General features: G+C 59.9%; 3 protein-coding genes across 4 annotated transcripts in view; 1 reads left to right on the top strand and 2 right to left on the bottom strand.

Moving 5' to 3' along the window:
- The window catches only part of SNED1 (sushi, nidogen and EGF like domains 1), a 19,493-nt gene extending 6,683 nt beyond the window's left edge, over positions 1-12,810 (bottom strand). Inside the window, exons 1-21 of the mRNA XM_052685479.1 lie at positions 12,482-12,810; positions 9,771-10,058; positions 8,855-8,995; positions 7,854-8,016; positions 6,751-6,876; positions 6,556-6,669; positions 5,076-5,189; positions 4,797-4,910; positions 4,598-4,714; positions 4,357-4,482; positions 4,015-4,119; positions 3,472-3,585; positions 3,256-3,381; positions 3,051-3,167; positions 2,861-2,977; positions 2,616-2,729; positions 2,368-2,541; positions 2,143-2,256; positions 1,106-1,219; positions 520-633; positions 315-428 (exon numbers count right to left, since the gene is read on the bottom strand). Of these exons, the coding sequence (XP_052541439.1) occupies positions 315-428; positions 520-633; positions 1,106-1,219; positions 2,143-2,256; positions 2,368-2,541; positions 2,616-2,729; positions 2,861-2,977; positions 3,051-3,167; positions 3,256-3,381; positions 3,472-3,585; positions 4,015-4,119; positions 4,357-4,482; positions 4,598-4,714; positions 4,797-4,910; positions 5,076-5,189; positions 6,556-6,669; positions 6,751-6,876; positions 7,854-8,016; positions 8,855-8,995; positions 9,771-10,058; positions 12,482-12,688 (2,833 nt within the window). The 5' untranslated portion in view covers positions 12,689-12,810. The remainder of the gene's footprint in view (positions 1-314; positions 429-519; positions 634-1,105; positions 1,220-2,142; positions 2,257-2,367; positions 2,542-2,615; positions 2,730-2,860; positions 2,978-3,050; positions 3,168-3,255; positions 3,382-3,471; positions 3,586-4,014; positions 4,120-4,356; positions 4,483-4,597; positions 4,715-4,796; positions 4,911-5,075; positions 5,190-6,555; positions 6,670-6,750; positions 6,877-7,853; positions 8,017-8,854; positions 8,996-9,770; positions 10,059-12,481) is intronic.
- Positions 1-25,910, bottom strand: part of AGXT (alanine--glyoxylate aminotransferase) — a 26,686-nt gene extending 776 nt beyond the window's left edge. The window contains exons 1-11 of one of the 2 annotated variants that reach the window (XR_008207422.1): positions 25,640-25,910; positions 25,375-25,567; positions 25,131-25,195; positions 24,963-25,063; positions 24,820-24,890; positions 24,600-24,684; positions 24,322-24,417; positions 23,967-24,036; positions 23,740-23,835; positions 23,490-23,618; positions 22,843-23,176 (exon numbers count right to left, since the gene is read on the bottom strand). Coding sequence is in view for 1 of the 2 variants with exons in the window: in XM_052685484.1 (XP_052541444.1) it covers positions 23,069-23,176; positions 23,490-23,618; positions 23,740-23,835; positions 23,967-24,036; positions 24,322-24,417; positions 24,600-24,684; positions 24,820-24,890; positions 24,963-25,063; positions 25,131-25,195; positions 25,375-25,567; positions 25,640-25,876 (1,251 nt within the window). In the remaining variant the exon portion in view is untranslated. Of the gene's footprint in view, positions 1-22,780; positions 23,177-23,489; positions 23,619-23,739; positions 23,836-23,966; positions 24,037-24,321; positions 24,418-24,599; positions 24,685-24,819; positions 24,891-24,962; positions 25,064-25,130; positions 25,196-25,374; positions 25,568-25,639 lie in introns of those variants that run through there. The other variant, XM_052685484.1, reaches the window with a different exon arrangement.
- MAB21L4 (mab-21 like 4) lies at positions 19,069-22,661 on the top strand (the record flags this gene model as incomplete). The annotated part of the gene is made up of 5 exons (XM_052685487.1): positions 19,069-19,948; positions 20,213-20,435; positions 20,816-20,969; positions 21,893-22,249; positions 22,479-22,661. Coding segments are annotated over 5 exons (1,707 nt in total), but the record flags the coding sequence as incomplete, so codon positions are not given.

Below are 25,910 nucleotides of genomic sequence, written 5' to 3'. Positions count from 1 at the left end.
AGGCAAACGCAACCGCTGCTGCACTGCTGGAGCCTGGAGGAACTTGTGCCCGGCATCCCCATGTGCCTCATTCTTGTGCTGTTGCTATCACCTCTAGCAGCCACCCAGCACCTGGTATGATCAAGCCCTGCTGGCATCTGCCCTCAGCATCTACAGAGCCGGGGCTCCCCTGGCAGAGGTGAGATCCAAACCCCGCCAGGGGGAGAGAAGCTGCTGGTCCCCGATGGCCGAGCCCCTTGTTGGTGGGTAACAGGGCAGGCACACTGCTGTCTAGCCCCTCGCCACGTCCTGGTGCTGCTGCTCAGGGCCTTTACCTTTTTCGCAGCTCTTGCCTGTGTAGCTCACTTTGCAGGTGCAGCTGTGGGTGCCATTGCTGGGCAGGCAGTAGCCTCGGCTCCCACACGGGCTGGAGAAGCACGGGTCGCTGGCTGCAGAATTGGAGAGAGACATTAATGGCATCTGATGCCCCAGCAGCAGCAGCCGTGCAGGGCTGTAGCACTGCCCTCCTGCACACCTTACCTGTCTCGCAGTGGTAACCAAAGAAACCCTCCGGGCACACGCACAGGTAGGAACCTCCATCACCTTCACACTCCCCTCCATTCTGACAAGGGTCTGACTCACAGGCGTCCACTTCTGCAGGAGAGAGCAGGCTGGCAGTGAAGCAGCTACAGCAGGCAGCACGCAGATGTGCTGGCAGCCGGCCTAATGTGTGACCACAGCAGCAACACAAAGGTGTAGCCTAGGGCTGCCAGCCAGAGCCCACCTTCAGAATCCCCAGCTCAATGCCACAGTAGCCTCAATGCCCTGGCACACCATTGCCTTGCCAAGCAGATGGGCAGCTGACAGACACCCTGTTCTGCCCGAGCCCTCTGCTGGGGCTGTTCCCTCCCCACAGGAGAAGGGTCAGCTCTGCTGCTGGCAGACACGAGATGCAGTGAGCATCATGGATAGCAGTGTCCTCTCCAGGGCAAGGTTAAGTCTGTACCCTCAACAGTGGCCGAGACTGAGTGCCAACCCTGTGACAGACACCCAGCACCTGCCTAGGCACAGGTGCTGACCATGTCCCTGAGCCCAAGTGACAGTCCCTGCTCAGCAGTATCCCTACCTTCTTCGCACAGCATCCCCACGAAGCCCTCGGGACAGGAACAGGCAAAGGAGCCCAAGAGGTCCCGGCAGGTGCCACCATTCTTACAGGGCTCTGACTGGCACTCATCAACTTCTGCAGAGAGGAGACGTGCTCAGAGCAGAGCCAGGGCTGGCAAGCAGGACAAAAAGCCTGGAGAGACACCGTTTCTCCTCCCCATATCATTCACTGCCCTAAACTCCCCCGGGCAAGGACAACCCCAAGTGGGGCTGGACAGCAGGGCAACATGGATGAGGCAAATTGGTGTTATGGAGCTGTGCTGAGACATCTCAAGTCACACATAAGTGTGCATAGTACATCCCTTCCTTCAATCCCCTCCTGAAGGCATTGCAACTGACCCAGCTAATCCCATCACCCACCCGTGCAGTGTCCCACCAGCCTGTGCCACCTGACATCCCTCCCAGCAGCACCCACCAAACAGCATACAACAGAGGCCCTGTGCCATGATGAACACATGCACGTAGAAAAGCAAGTGCAAGGAACTGCTGTGGGAGGGACAGCTCACTCTGACCCCAGAACAGTTAAATCTTAAGCTGCTTTTTCATCATACTCCGTCTTGGCCAGTAACTCTGCAGCTGTGAGGGACACTTCTCACCCAGATCCTGCAATCTGGGCCTTCATTAAACATGTTCAGAACATGAAGATCATGCTGGGACCGTTCTCCAGCAAATGCTGCTGTGACGAGCAGGGGTTGTTGGAGGCACACAAAAGCCATTCAGGGGATTCAGACCCAACCCCCTGGGAATCGCAGCCCCATCAACGCCAGAGATGTCCATGCAGCACCCATTGGCATGGATGGATAAGCAGCACGTGCACCTTTCCCAGGTGGGCTGGGTGCTCCCTTGAGCCACAAGTGGGCAGCAGATGGAAGCCAGGGCACACAGGCAGCCCCACTTCCAGCTACATGACTCCAGCTGTACAGACGGCCACCTACACCGACAGCCACCTGTGGAGACTCCCTCCTCTGCTCCCCACGTGAGCTCTGTGCATTCTCTTACCCAACTCACAGTGGAGGCCCGTGTATCCTGGCTCACACACACACAGGAACTCGGCGATGCGGTCTTTGCATTGGCCACCATTCAGGCAGGGCTGAGACCGGCACTCATCAATCTCTGCAAGAATTTGGGCAGGGGGAAGATAAGGAAAGGGTCTCGTGGACACAGGCAGCAGCGACACAGCCCCAAGCCAGGACCACGGCTCAGCCCATTCCTCACACTGCCTACCATCACATTCAGGGGGGTCGCTCCAGACGCCCTGCGAGCGGCAGACGCGGGGGCTGTTGTGCTGGCTGAGGACGTAGCCCAGCTCACAGTGGTATTTGGCCAGCGAGCCCACCGTGGTGGAGTTGAAGGAGGCCTGGGCGTGCTTCACAGCGCTGGGCATGCCGCAGTCAATCTCTGCAGAGAGATGGGGAGTGAGCAAGCGTGGCTCAGGCAGCTGGGGCCGGGCTGCGGCAGTGCAGGGCCCTCACCTGTCCCGCAGCGCTTCCCCGTGTAGCCCATGGGGCACGTGCACACAAAGTCCCCGCCGAGGTCCTCGCAGGTCGCACCATTCTCACACGGGCTCAGGAAGCAGGGAGATGGCACTGGGAAGAGCAGAAGGCAGCGGTGTGGAACCAGCAGGGCGCAGAGCAGCTGCCACTTCCCCCCCAGCCGTATCCCCGGAGTGGTTTGGATGGCAGGGAAGGAGGTGACATCCAGCAGTACCCACACGTACCGATCTCGCAGTGCCGTCCAGCGTAGCCCGGCGCGCAGTCACACTTGTACTTGCCGATGTAGTGGAAGCAGGTGCCCCCATTCTGGCAGGGCCCCGAGGCACAGGGGTCCGGTTTACCTGCGGGCAGCATAGGTTGAGTCTGGAGCAGGACGCACACCGCCCACCTCCCCTCGCCGCGCTGGGGCCGTACCTATCTCGCAGTGGCGGCCGGTGAAGCGGTAGGGGCAGGCACAGTGGTACTCGCCGTCGGCCTCCTTGCATGTGCCCCCATTGCGGCACGGCGCCGTGCTGCAGAGCCGCGGCCGGGCTGCAAGAGGAGAACAGGAGATGCCCACCGGCTCCCCAGCAAGGTCCCTGCCCCAGGGGCCAGATCCTGCTCCCGCTGTGGCACGTACCTCTCTCGCAGTGCTTGCCCAGGAAGCCTGAGGGACACTCGCAGGTGTAGGAGTCATCCTGAGTCTCACAGGAGCCCCCGTTCAGGCAGGGCTCAGAGTCACAGGGGGACGGCACCGCTGCAAAGCCAAATTAAAACCTCAGAGCTACAGATCCTGAACCCACACGTTCCACGTCCCTCCCTGCACCGTCCCCACGTTCCAGCCAAGGACACTCACTGTGGTTGGTGCCGTAGTCGGTGTGGCACACACACAGGTAGCTCCCACCATACTCCATGCAGTAGCCACCATCTGGACATTGAGTGTTCACATTGCACGGAGTGGTGGTCACTTCTGCAAAAACACAGCAAGAGCTTCTGTCAGCTTCCAGCTAGGAACAGACCCCAGAGCTTTACAGAGCTTAATGAGATGGGATGGATCATAGCCCCCCCATGCTCCTCTTTGAAGACCATGAGGATGTTAAGGTTAATTTGGGATGCGGGAAGGAGCTACAACATGCCCAGCTAGGGCTTCCATCTCCAGGCCATGTCCAGGGCCTGGGAAAGGCATGGCACAAAGCACAGCAAGAATGGCATCTCCTCACCACGAGGAACATATCTCCAGGCTTAGCTTGTGTAGGTGGCTCAGATTAAACACTAGGCTGCTGTGCTAGGTTTGGACACAGGGTGGATCCTTCGCATCGGAGCCAGGCTGGTGTTAGGTGTCCAGAAGAGGGAGCAAACACAAAAAAATTTCAGCAGCACTTAAGAAGCCTTCACCTACCGAATTCACAGAGGAGGCCAAAATATCCCGGCAGGCACTGGCAGATGGTGACATTCCCCTCCAGGCAGCTGCCCCCATTACGACACTCACAGCCCTCTGTCAGCTCTGCAAGAGATGGAAGGAGTTCCCCTTGTACTGCAGTGCCAGGACAGCCTCACTGGGGGAGCTCAGGACCCACAGCCAGAAGCCCCAGGGCACAGCTGCTTGGGAGACAAGGACCACAGCTCAGTCCTGGAGACCTGAACAAACTCTGCAAGGGCAGCTTCTCCCTGGGATTGCACAAGCACTCCTGTAGGGCCTCCCCAGCAAGGTGGCATCCCAACGGGGACTCCGGGTACTCACTGTCATGGCAGTCCTGCCCGGCATAGCCCTCCGGGCAGTCACAGGCATAGCCCTGCTCCAGCTCCAGGCAGCTGCCCCCATTCTGGCAGGGGTTGGAGAGGCAGGCACTGGGCACACGGGGGCCACCTGCAAGGACAGGGACGCTGCTGGATACGTTGTAGGGAGGGACACCGATGTGCCCTTTCTGCACAGCCCAATGCCTCTGTGAGGACGTCAGTGACATCCCCGCACCGCCGCTCACCGTATTGGCAGTTGTTGCCATAATAGCCCGGGGAGCACGTGCAGATGTAGCGTCCCGGGCGGATGTAGTTGCATGTCTGCCGGTTCCTGCAGCTCCGGTCCTCGCAGGAGGAGGGGTCTGGAGAGGAGGACGCCATGAGCCCAAGAGGAGGGCAGCGGGAACGGCCGCTGGCTGCCCCGGGCATGCGGGCACCAGGCACCTGTCTCACAGCGCTGTCCCACGAAGGGCTCCAGGCACACACACGTGTAGTTATCAACCAGGTCAACACAGTGCCCTCCATTCAGGCAGGGGCTGGACTCGCACTCGTTCACCTCTGTAACACAGGGCAGGGAGGGCTGGTTGGACACACCACGGACTTACAGCCTCGGGGATCAAGAAATAAGGTTGGGTGGGGATGAAGGGGTAAGAATGCAGCTTGCCGAAGTGGGACACAACTCCATCCCTACCAGGCGGGCTCCTGCTGCTGATCAGTGCCCACCTGTCTCGCAATCTCCTCCCGCGTACCCTGGCTGGCAGGTGCACACCGCTGTCCCATTTGCCACCTGGCACGTCCCGCCGTTCTGGCACACCTTGGTCTCACACGGCGACTCTTCTGCAGCAGGACAGCAAAGAGAAGGGGGTGGATCAACCCACACGCAGGACCAGCACACCGTGTCCTCTGCCGCTGCCAAGGCAATACTGGGCAAGGACAGCTCAGACGGTTTCTATCCAGCTTTGCTTTCTGGGTGCCGGATCCCTCCCCCAGAAGGAAACTCCCCGCTCTCCCTCCCTGCCGGCACAAGGCTCACTCGGAGCCGACGCCAGCGCGGGGCGAGCCGGCATCGCCAGTAGAGGCTGCCCCGCCACTCTGCTCCGTGGAAACCTGGCTCCAGTGCTGAGCCCCTTGGCCATCGGCCCTCGCTGCTGTCCCCACGCCCAGAGGAGAGGTGTTGTGAGCAGATGCCTTTCTCGCCCCGGCGGATGTTGCTGCCTGCATTAGCAGTGACTCATCCGGAGGCGAGCCGGGGCTCGGGAAGCCTAGGAGAGCTCCCAGGTGCTCTCAAGGGCTCGGGAGCTGAGCGCCACTTGTAAAAGCCCCACGTGGAGCAGGGCCCTCCCCAGACCCCTTCTCAGGCACCAAGCACCAGCGCTTTCCAGCACATGGAAAGCAGCGGGCGCGCTGCTCGCAGCCATGCCGGGACAAGCACTCCTGGGAGCAGGCTGCCAGCAGAGGAAGCACTCGCTGCCAGAGCAAAGTTTCCTTTGCTTTCAGCAAGTTGCGATCCAAGACCACGGCACTCGGCGCCCAGCAGGGCTCCCGCTGGAAGCCGCTTGTTCCCGGGGCGCATCGAGAGTTGCTGCACAAAGCCTGACTCCCCGGAGTCGCTGTGGCTCCAGCGGGCGACCGCAGGGCAAGCAGACCCTTCCCCAGCACTGCTCAAAGTCTAACAGTGGCTTCCAACTAAACACAGTGGGGGAGGCTGCAGGAGAGTAGTTGGCTGTCATCGGCTCCTCTACGCTCTCAGAAAACCACTGAGATCTTCCCAGCCTGCCCACGTGAACTCTACACATCCCGTAGGCATGGTGCAGGGGTACGTGGGGTGTCTGAGAACCCTGCAGCCCCGCTGTGCCCCCATCCCTACCTGGGGATATCGGTGGTTCTCTGAGCAGTTTGGGCAGGGCTCACAGGATGCCTCACAGCAGCTATGACACCTGCATGCTGGCTCTGCTGAGCCTACTGGCACAGCCCCCAATGCTTCTCTGTCCCCAGACACCCCATTACAAAGGGGACATACCCAAGCACATGCATCCCCTTCTCATACAGGGCAGCTAGACACAATGATCTGCTCCAGCTGCCTGCAGGGAGGAGCCAAGACATCTCAGAACAGAGCTGAGATGTCCAGCAGGCACGATGAGTGCCAATCACTCTACAAGCAGCAGAGCCCACTCCAACGGCCACATCTCAGCGCGACACTCACCGATCTCACAGCTGGCACCTCTGAAGCCTGGCGGGCACTGGCAGCTGAAGCTGTTGACGCTGTTGATGCAGGTGGCTCCGTTCTGGCACGGGTGAGACAGACACTCATCCACGTCTGAAAGACCACGGGAAGAGCAGGGGCTCAGGGCAGGCAAGGAGGCAGCAGCGAGGCCGGAGGCACAGGAAGGCTGCTCACCGACATGGCACCTTTTCCCCGTGAAGCCCGCGAGGCAGGAGCAGGTGTAGGAGGGGTTCCCAGTAATGCAGTCCTCGATGCACTTCCCCCCGTTCAGGCAGGGCCGCAGTGTCAGGCACACGGAGGCTGCGGAGACACGCACGCCCTCCGCTCACAGCCCGCTCCGGCTGGGCTGACACACTGCACTCCGGCCACGCAACCGCCGGGGTCCGTCCCAGCGTCCATCCAGCCCCGCTGTCCGTGCATTGGGCTGGACATGGTCACCCGGCTCTCCAGGGAGCTTGGGGAGCCCGCATTTGGGGGCTGTGTGCCCCACAGATGGGCTCGCTGCTCTCGGGCAGGGTGAAGGTTTTATTCTTGCTGCAGGAGCGGGGAGGCAGGGCCAGGGCCCTACAAGGCAGGGACAACCAGCGGGTGTTATCCAGCCAGCCCTTGCCTATGGCCTGGGGCAGAGGGGAAGAGGGATGGGAGAACCTGTCCAAAGCAAACCCACAGGTCATATGAAACACGCGTAGATTAGCGGGTAAGAAAACACAGCCAGGGTGGGGAGGGGACAAGGAACAGGAGGCCAGTGGCTCTGCCGAGGATGCATTGGGATGGCTGGGCACAGCCCCTGTGTACTGCTGGCATCCTCGGGCAGCGGCTGCCTTGAGGCCCCAAAGGACAGACGAGCTGCCCTAAGGGTGACAGCCCAGCCCCACAGTGGTACCGGGGCCACAGAGCCCCTCACACTCCCCCTCACCTCCTCCCCCGTACCCCACAGCCTGTATTGGTCTCAGGAGCTTTCCTCCCCACTAGTTTTTTCCAACCCAGCAAGAGTGGGCAGATCCCAACCACACTGGGGATTCCCAGGCACAGAGCCCAGGAGCCACACTTCCCACAGCCACACAGTGGGCTGGAGCCTCCAAGCATGGTATCCCCATTGCTGCCCCCACCCCGAGCCCTCCCCAAGCCCCTCGAGCTGTCTGCTCCACCCGTGGGTCACTGCTCTCTCCCCTCAGGGGGGGGAAGTGAGGGTGGGGATCGAGGCAGGGAAAGATAGGGCTGGAGAACAGTTTGGGGTTGGGTTGGGAGTTAAATAAACCTAACTGCTGTCCTCTTACTTGTATTGCTGCAGCCCCCCACTTGCACCTGGGCATCATCGATTCTGAACACCCAGCGCCCGGGGATACCCACATTTGTCGTCATCTCCACGTCAGCGATGTCGTCAGTGCGGGATCCGGGGATGTTGAAGTAGCGCTTTCCATCACCGGCGTTAAAACCTGCCTGGGAGGACAAGGGCAGAAAGTAAAGAGCCATCAATACTGCAAAACAGCACCTGAGGGGTCGCGGCACGAGGGGCTGCTCTGCTGGACCGCGCATCGTTGCCACCGCCCAGGTTCCTTCTGCATCCCTGCAGTGATGGATCGCACCCTGGGATGACTGCTTTTCCTGATGTCCAGGAGCACAGGCTCACAGAACCCACAGCCCAGAGACACGGGGTGAGAGGGACATTTCTTCCCCTGAGATTCCACTCCTGCTCGCAGGAGCTCCCAGAGGGCTGCTCACTGGCCAAGGTGTGCAGCAACTGCTCTGTTTACATCCATAAAACCCATCCCTGCTCCTGAATTCGGGGATTCAAAACGTGTCTCTTTCCTCTACACCTGCGATTTCCTGCAGGCGGGCAGGCAGGGAGCCAAGGACAGATCAACTGGTGGTAAATTCACACATCCGAACGGGGACTGGGTTGCGTTTTTTTTTCCCCTCTTAAACACAACAACGCACACAAGGATGAAATAAAAATACAAGCAAAAGCTGTGCTGGCTGCAGCAGCTGACGGGCTGCTCTTAAAGTCTGAGGTTAGGAAGGAAAAGGAACTAAGAGGCAGTAGCCAAGGTAAAGAACCGTGGTTTCGTTATAACAAAGTCCCCTATATGGTCTCAGCTTCGGGAAAGAGAGCACACACGGATATTTAAGAACTTTAAAAAAGCAGGGGGAGGGAGGGAGCCACCACCAAAAATCCATGAGCCACACCGTGCTGCCAGAGTTGCTCTAGGGAATGCAAAGAGCACCGAGTGCGGTGGGCTCGGGCACTACCTGGGGTGAGGCCGTGTCCGCTGCTTACCTGCGCTGCGATGCCGCCAAGCCCAGCAAAGTCCCCCCCACTGCTGGCGTGCATACCCGTGGTCCAGGTGATGGACTCATAGTTGAAGATGGTGAAGGAGAGCTTGCCGTCCGTGATGAGGACTATTTGGAAAGTGTTTACCTACGGGATGGAGGAGAGAAGGCAGTGAGTGAGCACAGTCACATAGCGAGCGGGTCATAAAAGGACAGACTGTAACACTGTCAGGCAGTAAAGCTGCAGGCAGCATGCAGCAGAGGGGTGCTTCCTTCAGCACTGACTCCTCTCCCAGGACAGATGGCCATGCAGGAGCTGCACCAGAGTTCAGCTCGCCGTGTAGGGAGGCACTTTTGTGCCAAATGGCCTCAGTCTGTGCCACACCAGGACTAAGGAACCCCAATGCCTCACAGAGAAACTCCTTCAGACACAAACTCCTATTCCCAGCAACGCTGCAGGGGAGGGCAGCAAGTGGCACAGCCCTACAGCATGGTGGAGCAGCCAGCCCAGGGAGCAATAAGCATGGCCAGCATGCAGCTGCTGGGGCTCTAAAGGGAAACAGGAGGTTCCCCAGGTTCTCCAAGTGCAGTGAATACCACACTCCTGAATGGGAAGTCAAAATTATTCTGGTATGAAAGCTTGCCTTTGGATCCCTGAAGCTTAGAAGAAAGCTGCAGGATGGTGGTCAGGCTCACAGCAAAGAGGAATAAAGCCTTAGAGCCAAGTCTTCCACGAGCCCTGGGGCTCAGGGTTCTAGGCACAAGCCCAGGCTCCTCAGCACAGTCAGGTGAACTTGTTGAAGACACCCAAGCTCTGCTTCCTTCAGTGTTACTCTTAAAAAACCCACCCTAAGCTAATTGCTCCCTCCCCCATCAGAGGATGCCAAGCTCTGCCCACCCCCATGGGTGCCCCCACCACTCACCGGAGAAAACGAGCTTCCCCCGAAGAAAGTGACTCGGTACCACGTAGCGATGAACACCCACTGGGCAGAGAAGTCGGGGAACTCGGGGAAGTACTGCGCGATGTCTTTGGTCGCCCGCTCCAGGATGGCCCGGTCCTGGCTCTCCCGGTAATACACATCACCTGCCCGCCGGTTGTCCACGTCCGCCCAGAAAGCCGCCACCACACGTCGGTCCTTGGAGATCGGGAAGGCCACCGGCGTGAACTGGGAGACCTCCTTCAGGAAGGAGATGATCCCGTTGTTGTTCACCTGCAGGCAAGGGGGGGGGACAAGAGGCAAGAATGGTGCCGGCCCTGAGGTGCGCCGATGGGGCCGTCCCCGCTGCCCTCTCAGCCCCAGCCACGCCGAATTCTTATTTTCAAGGCTCTTTTTGCTTCGCCTGTTCCCCCCGCAGCCTCCTTCCACAAATATTTGAGCGTTTCCCCTTCCTGCCCTTTGAAGCACGGGCGGCCCGGCCGGGAAAGTGGCCTCACCCCCCGACCTCCACCGAACAAACCCGGCCCTGTTCTCCTGCCAGAGCCTGGCCAGGCCTGGCAGGAATGCCTGGAAGAGCACTGGCCTGGGCTGGGGGCACCCAAAGCAGCGGTCCAGCCTGGCTAACGAGCGGCACCCAGCACCGAGGCCTACCAGATAGCAGCATATCGGCTGCCCAGACTCGTGGGCTCAATGCTCGCAGCGCTGATTAATTCTGTTAACAAGAGGCCAGGGAGGTGTGGGCACGCACGTGTGACAATACCGGAGGGGCTGCTTCGCCCTGCAGAGCCTCGCAGCCTCCAGCAGCCCCTCGCATTGGCTGCGGCCATTTGTAGGGTCCCAAGAGCCGCAAGCAGCAGCACAGGGCAGGCCCTGCTGTGACTGAGGGGAACGCCATTCCCTTTCAGAAAACCCTCCATAACCTCACAGTGTCCGCAGAGGAACATTCTTCCCCTTATTAAAGCAAGATGGGAGAGAGTTAGTGCCAAGAAAGGGTTTTTTTGTTTGTTTTACGGAGGAAGGGGCAGGCCCACAGGGACCCCCAGGGTCAAGCCCTGCACTTCGGGCCTTGTGCTTTGGACACAGCTTGTGAGGCTTCCTGGGGACGTGAGGTGACAGCCACCCCTACAGGGTCACCCCCCTCAAGGCAGACACCAAAGCCACTTGGCCCCGAGAACGGTGCATCTCCCACAGCTGCCACAGGGCCGGCATTTTCATCCCAGAGAAGTCCCTGTGCCAAAGACACACGAGGTTGAACAAGCGAGGTCCAAGCAACGCGTGCCCCCAGCTGAGACAGTGAATCAGAGCATCCCGGCAGGAACTGGCACAAATCTTGGTGTGCCCATCAGTCTGCTCTGAATTGTCAGTCAACTTGGACCAAATCAGAAAAAGGGGACGAGACCACTGAGACATCAATTTTCCAAAAGCACAGGGAGCGTGACCACGATGCTTACTAGGCACTAGAAAATCCACACAGAAAATCCACTTTCCCCCTTCCTCCAACCCAATAGAGCAGGGTTTCTCCAGCCCCACTGCCCACAGGACACCTTGCATGCCAGCTGCTCCAAACTGGCCTGTCCCCAGCAGGGACCCAAGCAGGATCAGGCTGTCTGCTGTCAGGCTGCCCAGGGCACAGACATACTGCAGGCTGGGCGCCCGAGGGGGAAGTATGGGACAGGTCGCAGCAAGAACCTGTGCTGTGCCCATCCCTTCCTGTGTGTTGGGTAACACCTGGCCAAGCCCAGCAGCCTGCACAACCCTCCTTCTTGCTGTGCCAGTCCTCTGCTCTCTGTGCAGAGTGTTCCCAAATCCCAGCTCCCTCAGAGACCGTCGGATCACTGCTTTGGTGACACTTTCAGAAGAAGCATCAGCAGTCAAAGGTTCACCCCATCACACTGCTCGGTCAGCCCAAGCACAGCGATTGCTCCTTCCCAAGGCCTTGACTTCAAGGCTTGGCACCAAAGTGCGACCGCGGTCAGGCTATCTGCCTGCACCTCCCTGAGGGACCGGCGTGATCGTGGTGCTTTCAGTGTCAGCAGAAACAAAAGCTTTCTGGAGACTGGCCAGCATGGTGAGACAGATGGGGACATGGACACGCTTCCACTGCTGGGTGCTGCCCGGTGATGCTTTGCTCCGATGGGAGCCCATCCCAGAGCAAGATCGCACGCTCCTGAGAGCTGAAGGCCACTGCATGGGACACTGCTGCACACCAGCATCCCCGGGTGGGAACGGCGTGGAAAGCAGAAGGTTGTACAACCCTCGGAGGAAACGCAATTTTAGAATGCTCAGCAGATGCCAGCGCGTCCTGTCAGCTCAATTAATGACTCGCACATGGAGAGCAGCAGGCACGTCCCACATCACGGCCGGGACCTCACAACATCTGCTCCAGCAGTGCTGCCCGACCCCACCGGCACCGCCCGGCACAGCGGCCGCCTCCGCTCGGTCCCCTTTCCCCTAAACGCTGTGCTTTGGGCTGAGGACCCTGCGGTTTGCCCTCAGCATCGCTCCGATTCAGTAGCGATCACGCAACCACTCGTCCACCGCTGGGAGCGACGTGAGCTGAGCGTTAATTAAAAAGAAAGGCAAAAAGGCAAAAGAAGAGGCTGGGAGGGAGAGAAGGTAGCCGGCAGCCCCGGACCGCGGCACAGCCCCGCCTGCCCCGCTCCCCCTCGGCGGGCCCCCCGCGGCCCGGCACTCACGTAGAGCCCGGTGTGCCCCGCTCCGAAGAAGGGGAAGCGCACGGAGAGGGGCCGCAGCTCGGAGCCGCCGTCGTCCTGCTTCAGCGTGGCGGCGTCGCCCTGCGCCGGCCCGAACGGGTAGAAGTCCGCCAGCGGCACCACGCCGCCCGCCCGCAGCCACTCGCCCAGCAGCGTCGCCAGCGCCAGCCAGCCCGCCAGGCCCCGCATGGCAGCGCCCGTCGCACTCCGGCCCGCGTCTCCCTCACGCCGGCACCGGCAGCCGCGACATGGCGGCGCGCGGGGCGGAGCGGAACGGAGCCGTGCCCGCAGCTCGGAGCTCCGCCGCCGGCCGCGCCGCTCTGCTCTACCCGCGGAGCGACTCGCTCGCAGCGCCCCGCTGGGGGCGCATTTGCATAGCCCGGGCGCAGCTGACCAATGGGAACGCCGATCGCGTCGTGGGCGTGTCTATGCAAATGAAGGAGGCGTGGCCGTGGGGTCCCCACGCGCGGGGTGTTCGCGCTGCCCCGGTTGGCGGCCGCTGCTCCCCCGAACGGGGCCCGAGAGAGCGCGGGGAGGGGAGGGGAGGGGACGGAACAAACGCCGTTATTTGCTTTTTTCCCTTCTTTATTTTTTTTTTTTTCAGGTGCTAAAAATATTATCAGGAAATTCTTTTCAGGAATGCGATGTTTTAAGTTACGCTTTTCGGCTCAAGGGCCTCTTTGTCTCCTCGGAAAGAAAAATAGTGATAATTTAAAAAAAAAAAAAAAAAAAAAAAAAAGCAAAACAAACAAACCCCGAGGCAAAGCGTTTATCAGCAGCACATCGCTTATCCAGATGGGAAACGCTGCGGGGAGTGGGCTGTCCCACTGGGGTGCCACTGGGGATGCAATGGTCAGCAGGTGGCCCTGGGGACACGAGAAGCAGTAGGGGGGGTGTTGGGACACGGGGGGTTCTGCTCTATGCCCAGCTGTGTGAATGCTGCAGTGAGGCCGTGCTGTGTGCTGAGCACCAGCCAAGGAACAAATTATGTAAGGGCTGAAGTGCTGCAGTGAGTAACAGCGGGGCTCCGCCGCAGCACGGGCACCGCGTGGGTGCTGCCACCGCAGTGTGAGGGGTCCCCAAAATGCAGGACCCAGGGCTGTGGGCATTGATGTACACCATGGGAATCTGCCCCCCCTGCCAATTGCGGGCTCAGGGCACACTGAGGGGTACCCCCGGCACAGTGCTCCCCCCCCAAGTGTTTGTCCGTGGCCGCTGGCCCCAAAGGCAGCCCTTACACAGGCACTGAGCACACGGAGCTCAGTGAGAGCAGCGAGGCAGCCCTGTCCCTTTAAAAATCTCCTGGAAGACAACGTTGAAAGGAAAAGAGAGGGGGAAAAAAAAAAAAAGGCGAAATCCAAAATAAATAAACGGCCACATCCGGATTTCCCCCCTGAGACACTAATAAAGGGTTTATGAGTTTGATACGAATTACCCTCCCTGGCCACTCGCAGCTGATCTTCTGGAAGGCATTAAGGCTGTGCTCCTCTCCCCATCCCACAGGACGCAGCGATGCTGGGGTACCTTGCAGCCCCCGGCCCCTCTGCTGCCCCACACCCATGTGCTGGCCCCGCTCCTGCCTGCACCTGGGTCACATCTACCATCAGGGTTGTGCCGTGTCCCCGCTCCCCATGCAGGCTCCAACATCATGGACAGAGCTGCCCCGGGGACCCCGAAGCGCCCTGCACCCCAATGATGCCATCCCCTTCAGCCAGAGCACCCCGCGTGCCCACCAGAGCATCCCTGCATGGCACATCTCGTGGGGACAGGGGTTCCCATCCTGGAGCATGAATGGATTTTGGGATGCGGCGATGGCCTCGTCGTGCTGTCGGAATTTGGGACACTAAATTGAAAGCAGGAACCGAGGCAGGAAAACAGCTGTTGGCCACAGCCCTGAGCGATTTCCTTTGGGTCAGAAGCTGGGCCCAGTGTGAAACCGGGCTCAGTGCTGGGGAGGAGAGCAGGGAAAAGAGCCCTTTCCCGCAGCATCTGCCTGCGCTCTTGGTGCTGCCTCTCCAAAATGCCTCTTTCCCTTGCCTGCTGTGGCTGTGGCAATGCATTCAGAGTGCTCCTCTCCTTTGTCAGCCCCCAACACGTGCCCAAGAGCCTCCACACCCATCCCAGGTTTGCTGAGAGCCATGGAGCTCAATGGGGCAGCACACTAGGCTGGGAACAGGAGCAGGTCCTGGGGTCACCTTCTGCTCGGGGTCAGACAGAGCCATGTTCCCATGCACAGAGAAGAACAGGTCCACCACACACCTTTGAGAGCCATTTCCTTCTGCTCACTGCCATCCTTCAGGCCACCAAGTGGCCACCAACCACCAGTGCTCAGCCACCCACGGTGACCGGGTGCCCCAGGGCCCAATGGTGGCACGGTGGCTCTGTTGTGCCCGGCTGGGCAGAACGGCACTCGGGAGCACGGGATCTGTGTTGCAGGAACCTCGGTATTCTTGGCCCCCCTCCAGCCGCTTCCCACCACACGCATTCATGTGCATGATTAGCGTTCTTGCATTCTTTGAATGCGGGCCAGATAATGAGTTCAAAACTTCATTAAAACATAATCTTTCCCTCGCCCCCCCCCCCCCCCTCCTTCCCATGCACACGCACACACGTGTGCACACACACGCGTCCCAGAGCCACCTGGAGGCCCCCCCTGCCTGGGGACAGTGCTCACAGGGACCACCGGTGTCACACATGTGTTGGGGATCAGCAGGGACATTCTCTGGACTTGGCCTAATTAGCTGTAGCAGAGGGGGAGAGCAAAATCCAAACCATGTGCTTGAATTTAATACGAGCGCTTTCGTGCTGACCCGCTGGCCCCTCCACCCAAACGCATCGGGGCTCAGCAGGCTCTGCATCTTTAACAGCTCCCTGGGTCTCCCTGTAAGCCCCACAGCACATGGAGCAACTCTGGGCCTGGCTTGGGCTTTGTTTCCATCCCCGGGGTCCTACAGGGAAGGAAACAAACCCTGCAGCTGGAGGTACTGGAGGCTCTGGTAGGTGCAGGGTTTGCTCGTGGTGCTGCTCCTGGGCATGCTCCATTCCTCTGCCCCACACATGGAGTCATTGCAGAGAGAAGGATGGTGGGGCTCAGGCTCTGGGCACCTCCAAAGAGAAGGTGGGAGCCGGGCAAGGGCTAAATGTCATCAACCAAGCCGTGCTGGTGCAAGACCCAGGGCTGAAGGTGGGACCAGAGCCAAAGCAGTCAAAGCTCCTGGAGGAGGCACTGGGAGGGGGGCAACCAGCAGAATGTGGCTTTTCTTCGTGCAGGCAAGCCTCTCCACTGCAGTCCCCAAACCAGCAGCATCCTGACAACTTGTAGAATCATCAAAACACGGAGGTTGGCAAAGACCACTAAGACCATCTTGTCCAGCTGCCGATCCATCCCCACCATGACAAACCATGAGGCTGGAAAAGAGCCCTAAGATCATCAAGTCCAACCACTGATGCATCCCCAATGTGCTCACCGAAGACATGGCCAAGGAAGACACTTGTCCCTCAGACCTACACGGTGACACCTTTCCACTATGCAGAGATACACTCGCCCAGCACCAGCACCAGCATCCTGCAGCCCTCAACCACCTCCAGCATCGCATCACGGTGGCACGGAGCGAGAGCGGAGTTCCCCATAGGACTGAAAGCCCTTTGGATGTGCTGGTGCTTTGATTACTTGACAGAGCATGTTTTTTAAATTATTCTTGTGTAAATATTTACGCATTTTTACAAGAACCATGTTGGGAGCAACAGGACACGGCCCAGGAAGGGACGAAGGGGAGCTGGATGGGCGTGGGACGGCCCCAGCCCTGCATCCATCCCCTGATCCCGAGGGCATGGAAAAGCGCTGATGCTGTTCAGAGCCACCCCCGGCGGCCCCGGCCCGCTCCCCGGGGCTGTGTTTTTGGGAAGGCCGAGGGTGAGCTCCCCCCTCCCTTCCCCCACCCGCAGATGGGATCCACAACGAGCCTGGCGTTTTCCGCCGAGCTCAGCAGAAATGAGCCCAGGAGGTCAGTGACCAGAGAAAGGGATGATCCATCATTAAATAAATTGTTTTCATTTCCCAGGATAAAGGGGAGGAAGGGGAGGGGGGTGCTGGATTGGGACTGAAAAAAAATGAGCGAAATGCAGGAAAAGCCCCCCCTGCTTTCCCTGCACGAAGAGCCCCGCTCCTCCCGCTCAGCAGCCCCGCTCTCTCGCAGGGCTTTTACAGCCAATCCCTTAATGTGATTATAATAATTATTTCTTTACTAGCATTTTTTTTTTTTTTTTTATAAACAGCCTCTTTTGAAATTGCACCGGGGGAGCCAAGACTCCAGCTGAGCCCTGGCCCGCAGGAAGGAGTCAGGGCCGGGGGAGCGTGTGAACGTGCGCGTGTGCGTGCGAGCCAGCACGTGTGCAGAGCGCGGCCGTGCACCGGTGCCCATGCGGCAGCCCGCGGTGCCCGTGCCCGGTGTGTGTGCACATCCCTGGGCTGTCAGCAAGGGCACGCGGTGCAGCGGCCACGCACATGTCAGCGCACACATGAGGGCACGTGTGTGTGCCGGGGAGCTGCCCCGCTCCCGAGCCTTCCTAAGGCTGTGACCCCCCAGCTCCCCGCGATAAGCATGCTGGTGTCGGCGCCCCATCGAGCCCCCACAACCCCTGCTCTGTGTGGTCCCCCCCCCCCTCCAGCCCCAGGGCTGGGCTTTGAAATCTGTTGAAAGGAGACCGTTTTTGCCAAAATAAACAGCCTGTCATGTTAAATTACTCTCCCTTCCTCTCAAAGTCCCCTGGTTCCCTCTTCCCCCACCCCGATCCCGGCCTTTCTGCTAGGGGCCGTTCTGCTCCGGGCTGACTCCTGCTTCCCTGGGGCACACGGGAGGCAGCCGGGGCCGCTGGGAGCCGCTTGGCCTCCGCATGGCCTCCATCCTTGCTGCAGAAGCACAGCAGGAGGCTGGGGGCTGATGGTGGGCCCCCCAGCCCCACGCTGCAGCAGCAAGCGATGCAGAGCCGCTGGGTTCATGCTGCGGGGCAGGGCAAGGCAGACTCTCTGTGTCCCGACCTCCTTATCCTCTGCCCACACCTCGCTCAGGTCCCCCAGAATTCACAGCCACCCCATTCCCTTTGTGGTGGAACAGCCATACTCCACGTCCCCACACTGGGAGCACAGAGCGGTGTAGGGGCGGCTGGGGAGCTGCTGAGCTGCTGCAGGGTGCTGCAGCCGGGAAGTGCCTTGCCATCTATCCCCACGCTGCTGGGTTTTTTCCTCTCTCTTGCTTGCCCTCCCTCACTTTTTTTTTTTTTTCTTCTTCTTTCTTTCTTTTTTTTTCTTTCTCCTGTTTCTAATGGAGTGAAAATTCGTAGAACCATAAAATGCAGAGATGGAAAACGACCTATTACCTCATCCAGCCCAGCCCCTCTGCCAGCGCTGAGCCGTTCCCTGCGAGTGTCCCGGGTGACTCGTCTAGACCGAGCACGCACCGCTCCAATGGCCATTCCAGCGCTTCCCCGAGGAGATTATTCCATGCTCTAACTGACCTTATGGTTAGGAAATTTTTCCTGATGGCTCAACTCAAGTGTTTCTGTGCTAAGCTGGAGCCTACTGCTTGCTCTGCCCTGTGCACCCATCCGTCTGTTAGCAGCAGGAGGCTGTGCTTCCCACCTGCAGGTCTAGAGCGGCCCTGGAAGGATTTCCATCCGTCTGCTGCTTCTTTGCTCTTGGGTCAAGTGCTCGAGGTCTTCCTCAGATGTGGGCCCTCAACCATGTCCTGTGTGGAGGAAATGGGCTGGGCTGGTGCTTGACCCAAGTCTTCATTTTGGAGCAGCAAGCATGAAGGCAAGCAACAGAAAGCAAGGGGCTGCAGCAAAATCTTCCGTGCCCAGAAGTGCCAAAGCCTTGGGCTCTGCTTTCTGCACAGCCAGGGTGGGATGAAGTTTGGACACATTGTTAGAACCGTGTGCTCACGGTATCACCTCCCACAGCATGGAGGGTTGGGCTGGATCCAGCCTGCAAGTGCAGAGGGCTGGTGACTGCCCAAAGTCCCCGTGTCTGACATTTGGGGAGTTTGGCAGGAGGCTGTATGCAGGGAAGGTCATGACAGGGATTCGGGGGAGGCATTTTTTGATGCAGTTGCATTTGATTCCCAAACAACCTTTGATGTCAAAGATTTGCAGACTTGTTCTGGCCGGAGTTCCTCACTCTGTTTAGTGTTGGGGGTGTCTTTTCTGTGTGCATTCCCCTTTGAATCGCTCTCTTGAGTGCTGACCCTCTGCATCCCTGCTGCTCCCAGGCATGCAATGCAGGCTGGAACAACAGCCAACCGCTCACCATCTGTGAGTGCTCCCAAGGGCTTTCCAGGTGGATTGCAGCAGGTGCTGCAGCACAAGCAGTCCTGCTCCTTCTGCACATCTCCATCTCACCCCTGGGCAGCCCTAGCTGCAGCCGTATTCTGTAGCAGCCCATGGGTTCATGGACCCTATCAGCACTCTCCGCTGCATGTCCCTGCCTAGGAAAGCCTCTCCTAAAGGATCCTGAGACACTTTGGGAATGTGGAGGATCTGTGCTCACTTTATAGAATCATAGAACGGTTGGGTTGGAAGGGACCTTACAGCCCACCAAGTTCCAACTCCCTGCTGTGGGCTGGATGCCCCCCACCAGGTCAGACTCGCAGGGCCCCATCCAGCCCGGCCCTGAGCACCTGCAGGGATGGGACAGCCACACTTCTATGGGCAGCAACGTCAGGGCTGAGGTGCAGTCTCACCAGAGCCGAGTACAAGCGATGGTCATATCAAGACGCACGAGGCCAAGCACACTGCAGGGCGGCAGAGGCGATGACAGCGCAGCTCCATCTCCAGCCGCTGCCCTGCCCTTGGCTCGCCCCGGCTCTTGCCCAGGTGCCACTCCTCAGCCGGGGTTCCCCCCGCCCAGCACTCGCTCCCTCCCCGCCCTCCCTCCCACGGAGCTCTGTGCTCACAGCCGTGCAGCCCCAGCCATGGCAGCGGGTGGGTGCCGCTGGCGCAGCTGCCTGGAGGTGGTCGCGTCCCGCCAGGGGCAGCGGGTGCAGCATTTCCAGCAAGCCGAGGACATCCTGCTGACCTTGCTGGAGCACGTCCACGCCGAAGAGCCCCGCTTCCTGGTGGACTACTCCAGGAACCTGGAAGCCTTCGAGTTTGTGCTGTGCGCCTCCGAGGATGCCGTCGTGATGGAGGTGCCGCTGCGCATCGACGGGGATGCCTTGCAGGTGCGGCCGTGCCAGCCCACGGACACCGGGAGCACGGGACACGGGCACCTGGGTGCCTGCAGCCTCGAGGTGCCCTCTGCGGTGACTGGAGCGGGGGACTGGACCAGCATGTGCACCACGGGTGGGATGGAGCAGGTATGGTGCCTGGCACCGGGCAAAGTCCTGCAGCGCCTGAAAGAGCTCCTTGTGTCAGCCATTGTGCAGTGCCAGCGCCGCTCCCTCCTGCAGCCAGGTGCGTACCGCTCTCTCCATCTGCACTATCCCCGCCTCCCTCAGCTTCTAACACACTGTGCCCACACAGCTGCTCCTCCGTGCCAAAAAACGACCCCAGTGTGGTTTGGAGATGGCATTTGCTAGGGAACCGCGGCCAAACCGCAGAATTGGGAAGGGCTGAATGGAGCGGGGTGGGAGGGCCCATGAATGCTGTGGTGCACACCCTCTCAGCCTGCAGGACCAGCTGTGGTGACCTCCTCACCTCCTCCTCGCTTGTCACCAGGTGACCTCAGTGCTGAAAATCTGAAGGAAGATGCCATGGAGCTGCCCCTGTTGGTGCGTGGTGGCTGGAGAACCATCCGCTTTGATGTGGTCCCGGTGGTCAGGAGGCTGCAGGAGACCCCAGGGCTGGATGGGAGGCAGCACGACCGCGGCTTCCCCGAGGGCACCCTCCAAAAGGCCACCGGCGATGCTCACTTTGTCCCAGCCTCCAAACATTGCTGGAGGTGAGCAGCCCTGGCACGCAGCAGTGCCACAATGGTAGAGTTGTTCTAGAGCTTTGCATACAATTTGGGTGACTGACAGCAGAGCTGAGAAGGGCCAAGGTGGCATGTACCCTGCACCCAGCCACAAGGAGGGACCGAGCATCCAGCTGGACCAGCCCAGGCTAATTTCTGGCTCACACCGGTTGTCTAACACAGGTGGGGCTGGTGTGTTGAGGAGCACAGCCCTGCTGCACCCCACCTATGTCCCTGCTGGGAGGGCAGGAGCTGCCCGCACCCTGCACGTCCCCTGCTCAGCAGAGTTGAGACCAGGATGCTGCACGCCTGGAGTGAGCTGCTGCACCCTCTTTAGCCTCCCCAGCAGCTCACTGCTTCCTCCCCAGGCTCTCTACCCACCTCCCCATCCTGAAGCTGCTCTGGGCCGTGGACACACTGCAAGGACCCCGGCTAGACAGCCTGCGCCTGCTGGAGCAGCTCCGCAGCCAGGACTGGAGAGAGGAGGACGGGAGGGACGGTCTCACCTTCAACCACCTGAAGGTAGGTCCTGCCAGAGGGAGGAACGTCCCAAAAACCCAGAGGGACCGAAGCCATGTGTGGAGTGGGATGGGCTATGCCAGCCGTGCCATGGGTTGTCCTGCACCCCGGTGCACCGGGAGGTGCCCATTTTTGGATCTGACGAGGCCCTGTCTCTCCACCCAACCTGTTTTTGGAACTTTGGGCCCCTGCCAAATGGTGACGCTGGTTGGGAAGGGGTTGTGCCGGGGACGGCTCCGCTGTCGCAATTGCAGCCCGCTCTGCCAGGGCGGAGGTGGAGAACGCGGCCCCAGCCCAAAGCAACCCGAATCCAACAGGTTTTATTTCATGTCGTGTTCTTTGACGTTTAAGGGGAAAAAAAAAAAAAAAGCCCGGTGCATGTTTATCCTTCACAAAGCACCTCCTGTGGGCTTCTGGAGAAATGCAGGCTGAGTGCAGGCTTTTGCTCAGGTTTTCTGCTTGGCTGGAGCCTCAGAACTCCTCTCTCGCTGATGAGAGGGCAAAGGCAGCAGCCCCAGCACATCGCTGCTGTCACACGGATGTGATCAGCTCTGGGGCCCCAGCACGAGGGGCAGCTCCTTCCTGCATGCCTGGCTGGGCACATAGAGGTCGGTGCTGGGCTGTACCTGCCTCCTGTTGTGATGTGCTTCTGGAAGTCAAGGACAGCCCCTCCCCAGCACAGTGCTGAGGCAGCTGGAGCATGTTAATATTTCACACCTGTGGGGAGCCTGTGTGCATCCTTTTAGAGCTGCTCCCTAGCTGCCATCTCTTAAGGGAGCAAAGGAAAAGCTCCAGATGTGAACACGAGGACAGGCAGGTGTGATGCTGGGCTGAGCACCGGGTCTGGCTGCGGAATGGCCTTGGGGATGTGAAGGTGCATGGGCTTCCCCCAGGAATATCCTGCACTTCATTTTCCCCCTTTGTAGATGGTGCTGCTGTGGAGCACGGAGCTGTTTCCCTCTCCTGAGGATTGGCAGGACCTGGAGGGCTCTGTCTACAGGCTGCTGGTGGTCCTCCTGCGCTGCCTGGCCACACAGCGCCTGCCCCACTTCCTGCACCCGGAGCAGAACCTTTTCCAGGGGGATCCAAACCATCTGGCCTCGCTCTACCCCAAGGTGGAGGCCTTTGCATGGGACCCTGCACGCTTCCTCCGCTTCCACTTTGGCCTCCCGACGCGTGCCGATGGCGTGCAGGCAGACCCAGCCCTCCGAGCCCTCCTGCAGCTCCCTGCCAAGGATGGGGCATACTGGGACACGGCCTATTTTGACGTCCTGCTCAGCCAGGTAACTGGGAGGGAATGCTGAGACCCCTGGCTCTGCACTCAGCTGTTCTCACAGGCACGGGGCAGAGCTTCAGCGATGCCTGAAATTGGCTGGGCAGCACAGGATTCATCCCAAAACCTCCTGCCCTAAGCTATTACGTGCTGCCTGCCCTTCTGTAGCCTGCAGCAGTTGTGTGATGATGGCAGTGCTGCAGGGGGTCCGCTCCCTCACCACCCATGTCTCTGCTTAGCTGCAGGTGTACCGCATCCAGGATGCCACGCGCTGCTCAGCCATGTCTCAGCTCCTCACCAAGCTCCGCAGAGACATCCCACTGCAGGGCTGAGTGGGACTCACTGCCACTCCTGTGCTCGCCATGGGGCGAGGGGAACCCAGCTGTGGGGAACCCCAGGCTTTGTTGGGAAGCAAAGAAACCTTTCTGCTCCAGAGATTGGCAGGAACTAGCCCAGCTCTGCCTCTCTCCCCGTGCTGGGACTTTGCAGAGCTTCCCGCAGCTGCACCTTTCCTCTTGGATCTCGGCGAGTCCAGGCAAGCTGCAGGGCAGGGGAGCAGCATGGAGCTACGTGGCTTTATTCAGGAATGGTGGCACCGGGAACAGCACACGTCTGCAGCAGCAGATGGGTTGTGGTGACAGTGATGGAAAAGATGGGAGGGGAGGAGGGCTGCAGCTGGATCCTGCCTCCCTCCCTCCTGCCGAACACATTGGGCTGCTGAACCCCGGGGCCAGGCGGGATGGGGAGCAGGGCACTGGGAAAAGCAGGAAGGCTGTTGACCACCTCTGTGCCGTGTCCTGCCGATGTGCTGCTCCCTGTGGGCATTTGCTCACAGCCTGCTATGCTGGCAGTGCTGCAGGGCATCTCGCAGGGCCCGCAGCAGGCGGTCCACGTTGTCCTGGGTTGCGTTGTAGCCCATGAAGCCGATCCGCAGCACCTGGAGGAGAAGGGCAGGTTTCCCCTGCAGCACCCACCTTCCGGCCTCATGTGGGGCACACAATAAGCTGTATGAGCACACGTGTGAACGTCCCAGTCTGTTCCTATTTAACCCTCATTTCCTCTCTGTCATGATAAAGATACGTTACCCTACTAATTAATTATGTGTGCAGCTACTCAATTATGTGCAATTCTACGTGGCAAGGAGTGTTGCTGCACAGGCAGCAGGATGCACAGCCCTGTATCAATTTCGTGCTGCACTGCTGATGGCCACAGCCCTGTGTTGGCTTAGGGAAGGGGAGCACAATGCCCACCTTGCCTGCAGTGGAGCCTAGGCCCCCAGCGATCTCAATGCTGTGTTTATCCATCAGGAAGTCTGTGATCTCCTTCCAGTTGTAGCCTTCAGGCACCCTGATGGTGGTGACAGTGGGCAGCCGCGCTGCCTGGGGAGGAAAGGCACAGGGTTGGAGCCGCATCCCCTATCCGCTTCCCCAGATTGGGGTCCCTCTGCAGCACCAGGGAAGCTCTGAGCTGTGCAGGGCTGTGCCCAGATCCTGCACTTACTTCCTCCTTCACGAAGAGCTCCAGCCCCAGATCCTGCAGCCCCTGGCACAGGCGGGTGCAGACAGCCCGGTGCTGCTCCCACGAGTTCTCCAGGCCCTGGCAGCGCAGAATAGATGTCCCCTGACTGAATGTCCCATGCCACCACCAACAGCTGGGCACCCTCTGCTCCTCAAACCCTGATGTAACACAGGCATGACCCAGCTCAGCTGTCCCTGTGCCCAGCTCACCTGCTCTGCCAGCATGGCCAAGGCCTCCCGCAGGCAGAAGATGCTGCTGATGGGCACCGTGTGGTGGTACCTGCAAAATTCAGGGGGCCCCAGGGCAGGTTCAGCCCCTGTGAGCCCCTCGGGCAGGCACATGGTTCTGTGAGGTGGGGAGAGGTCCCCTGGGGAGGGGACTTGGGCAGAGATGCAAATCTGGGACAAAGGGGCTGTTTTGGGAGTAAGGAGAAGAAATGCAAATGGAGCAAAGCAATTGGATAAGGTGGGGGGCTTTGGGGACAAGGGAGAATAGATTTAGGGTTAGGGTTAGTTATGTGGTGGGACAGCCAAAGCCTCCTGTCTGGGTACAGCCTGCCCTCACATGCGTGGCTCGCCATTGCAGCCCCAGTACTTTGCCAGATAGCCCATGTCCAGGTAGAAGGATGGGGGCCTCGTCTTCCTCCTCAGCATCTTCTCCCTGGCAGAACACAGGGCTTGAGTGCTGCCCCGTGGAAGGGAAAGCCCTCTACCCACTGCTGTCCCTGGAGCATGGAGCCCAAAGCAAGCACTGGGTTGGCATTGCAGCCAGGGGATGTGGCCAAGGAGGAGGTCATGAAGCTACCTGTGCCCCCAGCTCTGCTGGGATGGGGCTGCCCTTACCTTGCTCGCTCACTGAATGAGATGGGAGAGCTGCCAGGGGGGGCACTGAGGACTTTCTGGGACCCCGTGTACAGTACATCAATCCCTGCATGAGAGGGACCAAGGGCTCTGAGCAGGACTCTGTGTCCCATTGCCAGTGGGAAACACAGGGCACACAGCACACATGCTGGTGTGGGGGCACACAGGGACCCCTGTGCCACACTAGCACTGCGGCTCTCACCCTGCTGGTCCATGAAGATGGGCGCTCCCCCGAGCGATGCCACTGCATCCACAAGCAGCAGGCAGCTGTGCCTGGAAGGAGACAGAACTCAGAACCACAGTCCCCTGCAGCCCAGCCCTGGTGGGGTCCCCAGGCACACTGACCGGTGGCACAGCTCGCCCAGACCCTCCAGCGGCTGCAGGACCCCCGTGGAGGACTCGCCATGGGTGATGAAGATCACTGAGGGTTTGTGCTGTGCCAGGCCCTGGTGGGAACAGCGAGGTGAGTGCCCATAGGGGGCTCAGTCCTGGCACCCCACGAGTGGCACACACCTCCTGAATGTCCTGCAGGGTGAAGTACTCGCCCAGAGGCTTCAGCAGCTCATGGACCTTGGCTCCTGGGTGTGCAGAGGGATGGGGAGTTTTGGGCACGCATTATCGAGGGTCTGCCATAAACCACCCTGAGGTTGCCACCCCATAAAACCCGAGCTCTCTGCTGTTTCCCATCACCTGGGTGGGAGCGGCGGGCCCCCTGCTGCAGGGCTCACGCTGTCACCTCGCCCATAAGCAATCATACCCAGCCTCCTGGCGATGTCAGCTGCGCGCTGTCCCCAGACGCCGTTGACGCCCACCAGCACAGTGTCACTGCTCTCCAGCAGGTTGGTGAGGGCAGCCTCCATGGCGCAGTGCCCGCTGCCACTGATGGCCAACGTGAGTCGGTTCTGTGTCTGGAAGGCATACTGGATGCCCGCCTTGATCTCATCCATCACCTGAGATGAGGACCAGCACCGCTGTCAGCCCGGTAATGCAGGAGGTGTGGGCAGACTGGCAGAGCCACTCACCTGCAGCACCTCGGGGTGCATGTGGCCCAGGATCTGCTGGCCACCGGCTGCCCTCACTCGGGGGGACACATTGCTGGGCCCCGGCCCCAGCAGCAGCCGGTGGGGCACGGCCAGCGGCCGCAGCAGCTCCCGAGGCGGGGAAACACGAGGTGCAGAAGCAGCCATGGCACAGCCAGCTGCACCGCGAGCCCGCAGGAGAGCAGCTGTGGATATCGGCAGCATTGCGGCACGGTGCATCCCCTGCCCACGGCTCCACGGACACTGACCGCCG

This window comes from Tympanuchus pallidicinctus, unplaced genomic scaffold (assembly GCF_026119805.1).
Source record: "Tympanuchus pallidicinctus isolate F22 unplaced genomic scaffold, pur_lepc_1.0 scaffold22, whole genome shotgun sequence".
Taxonomy (NCBI): Eukaryota; Metazoa; Chordata; class Aves; order Galliformes; family Phasianidae; genus Tympanuchus; species Tympanuchus pallidicinctus.
Note: the sequence above shows the minus strand (reverse complement) of the source record. Positions and strands in the feature narration are given on the sequence as shown.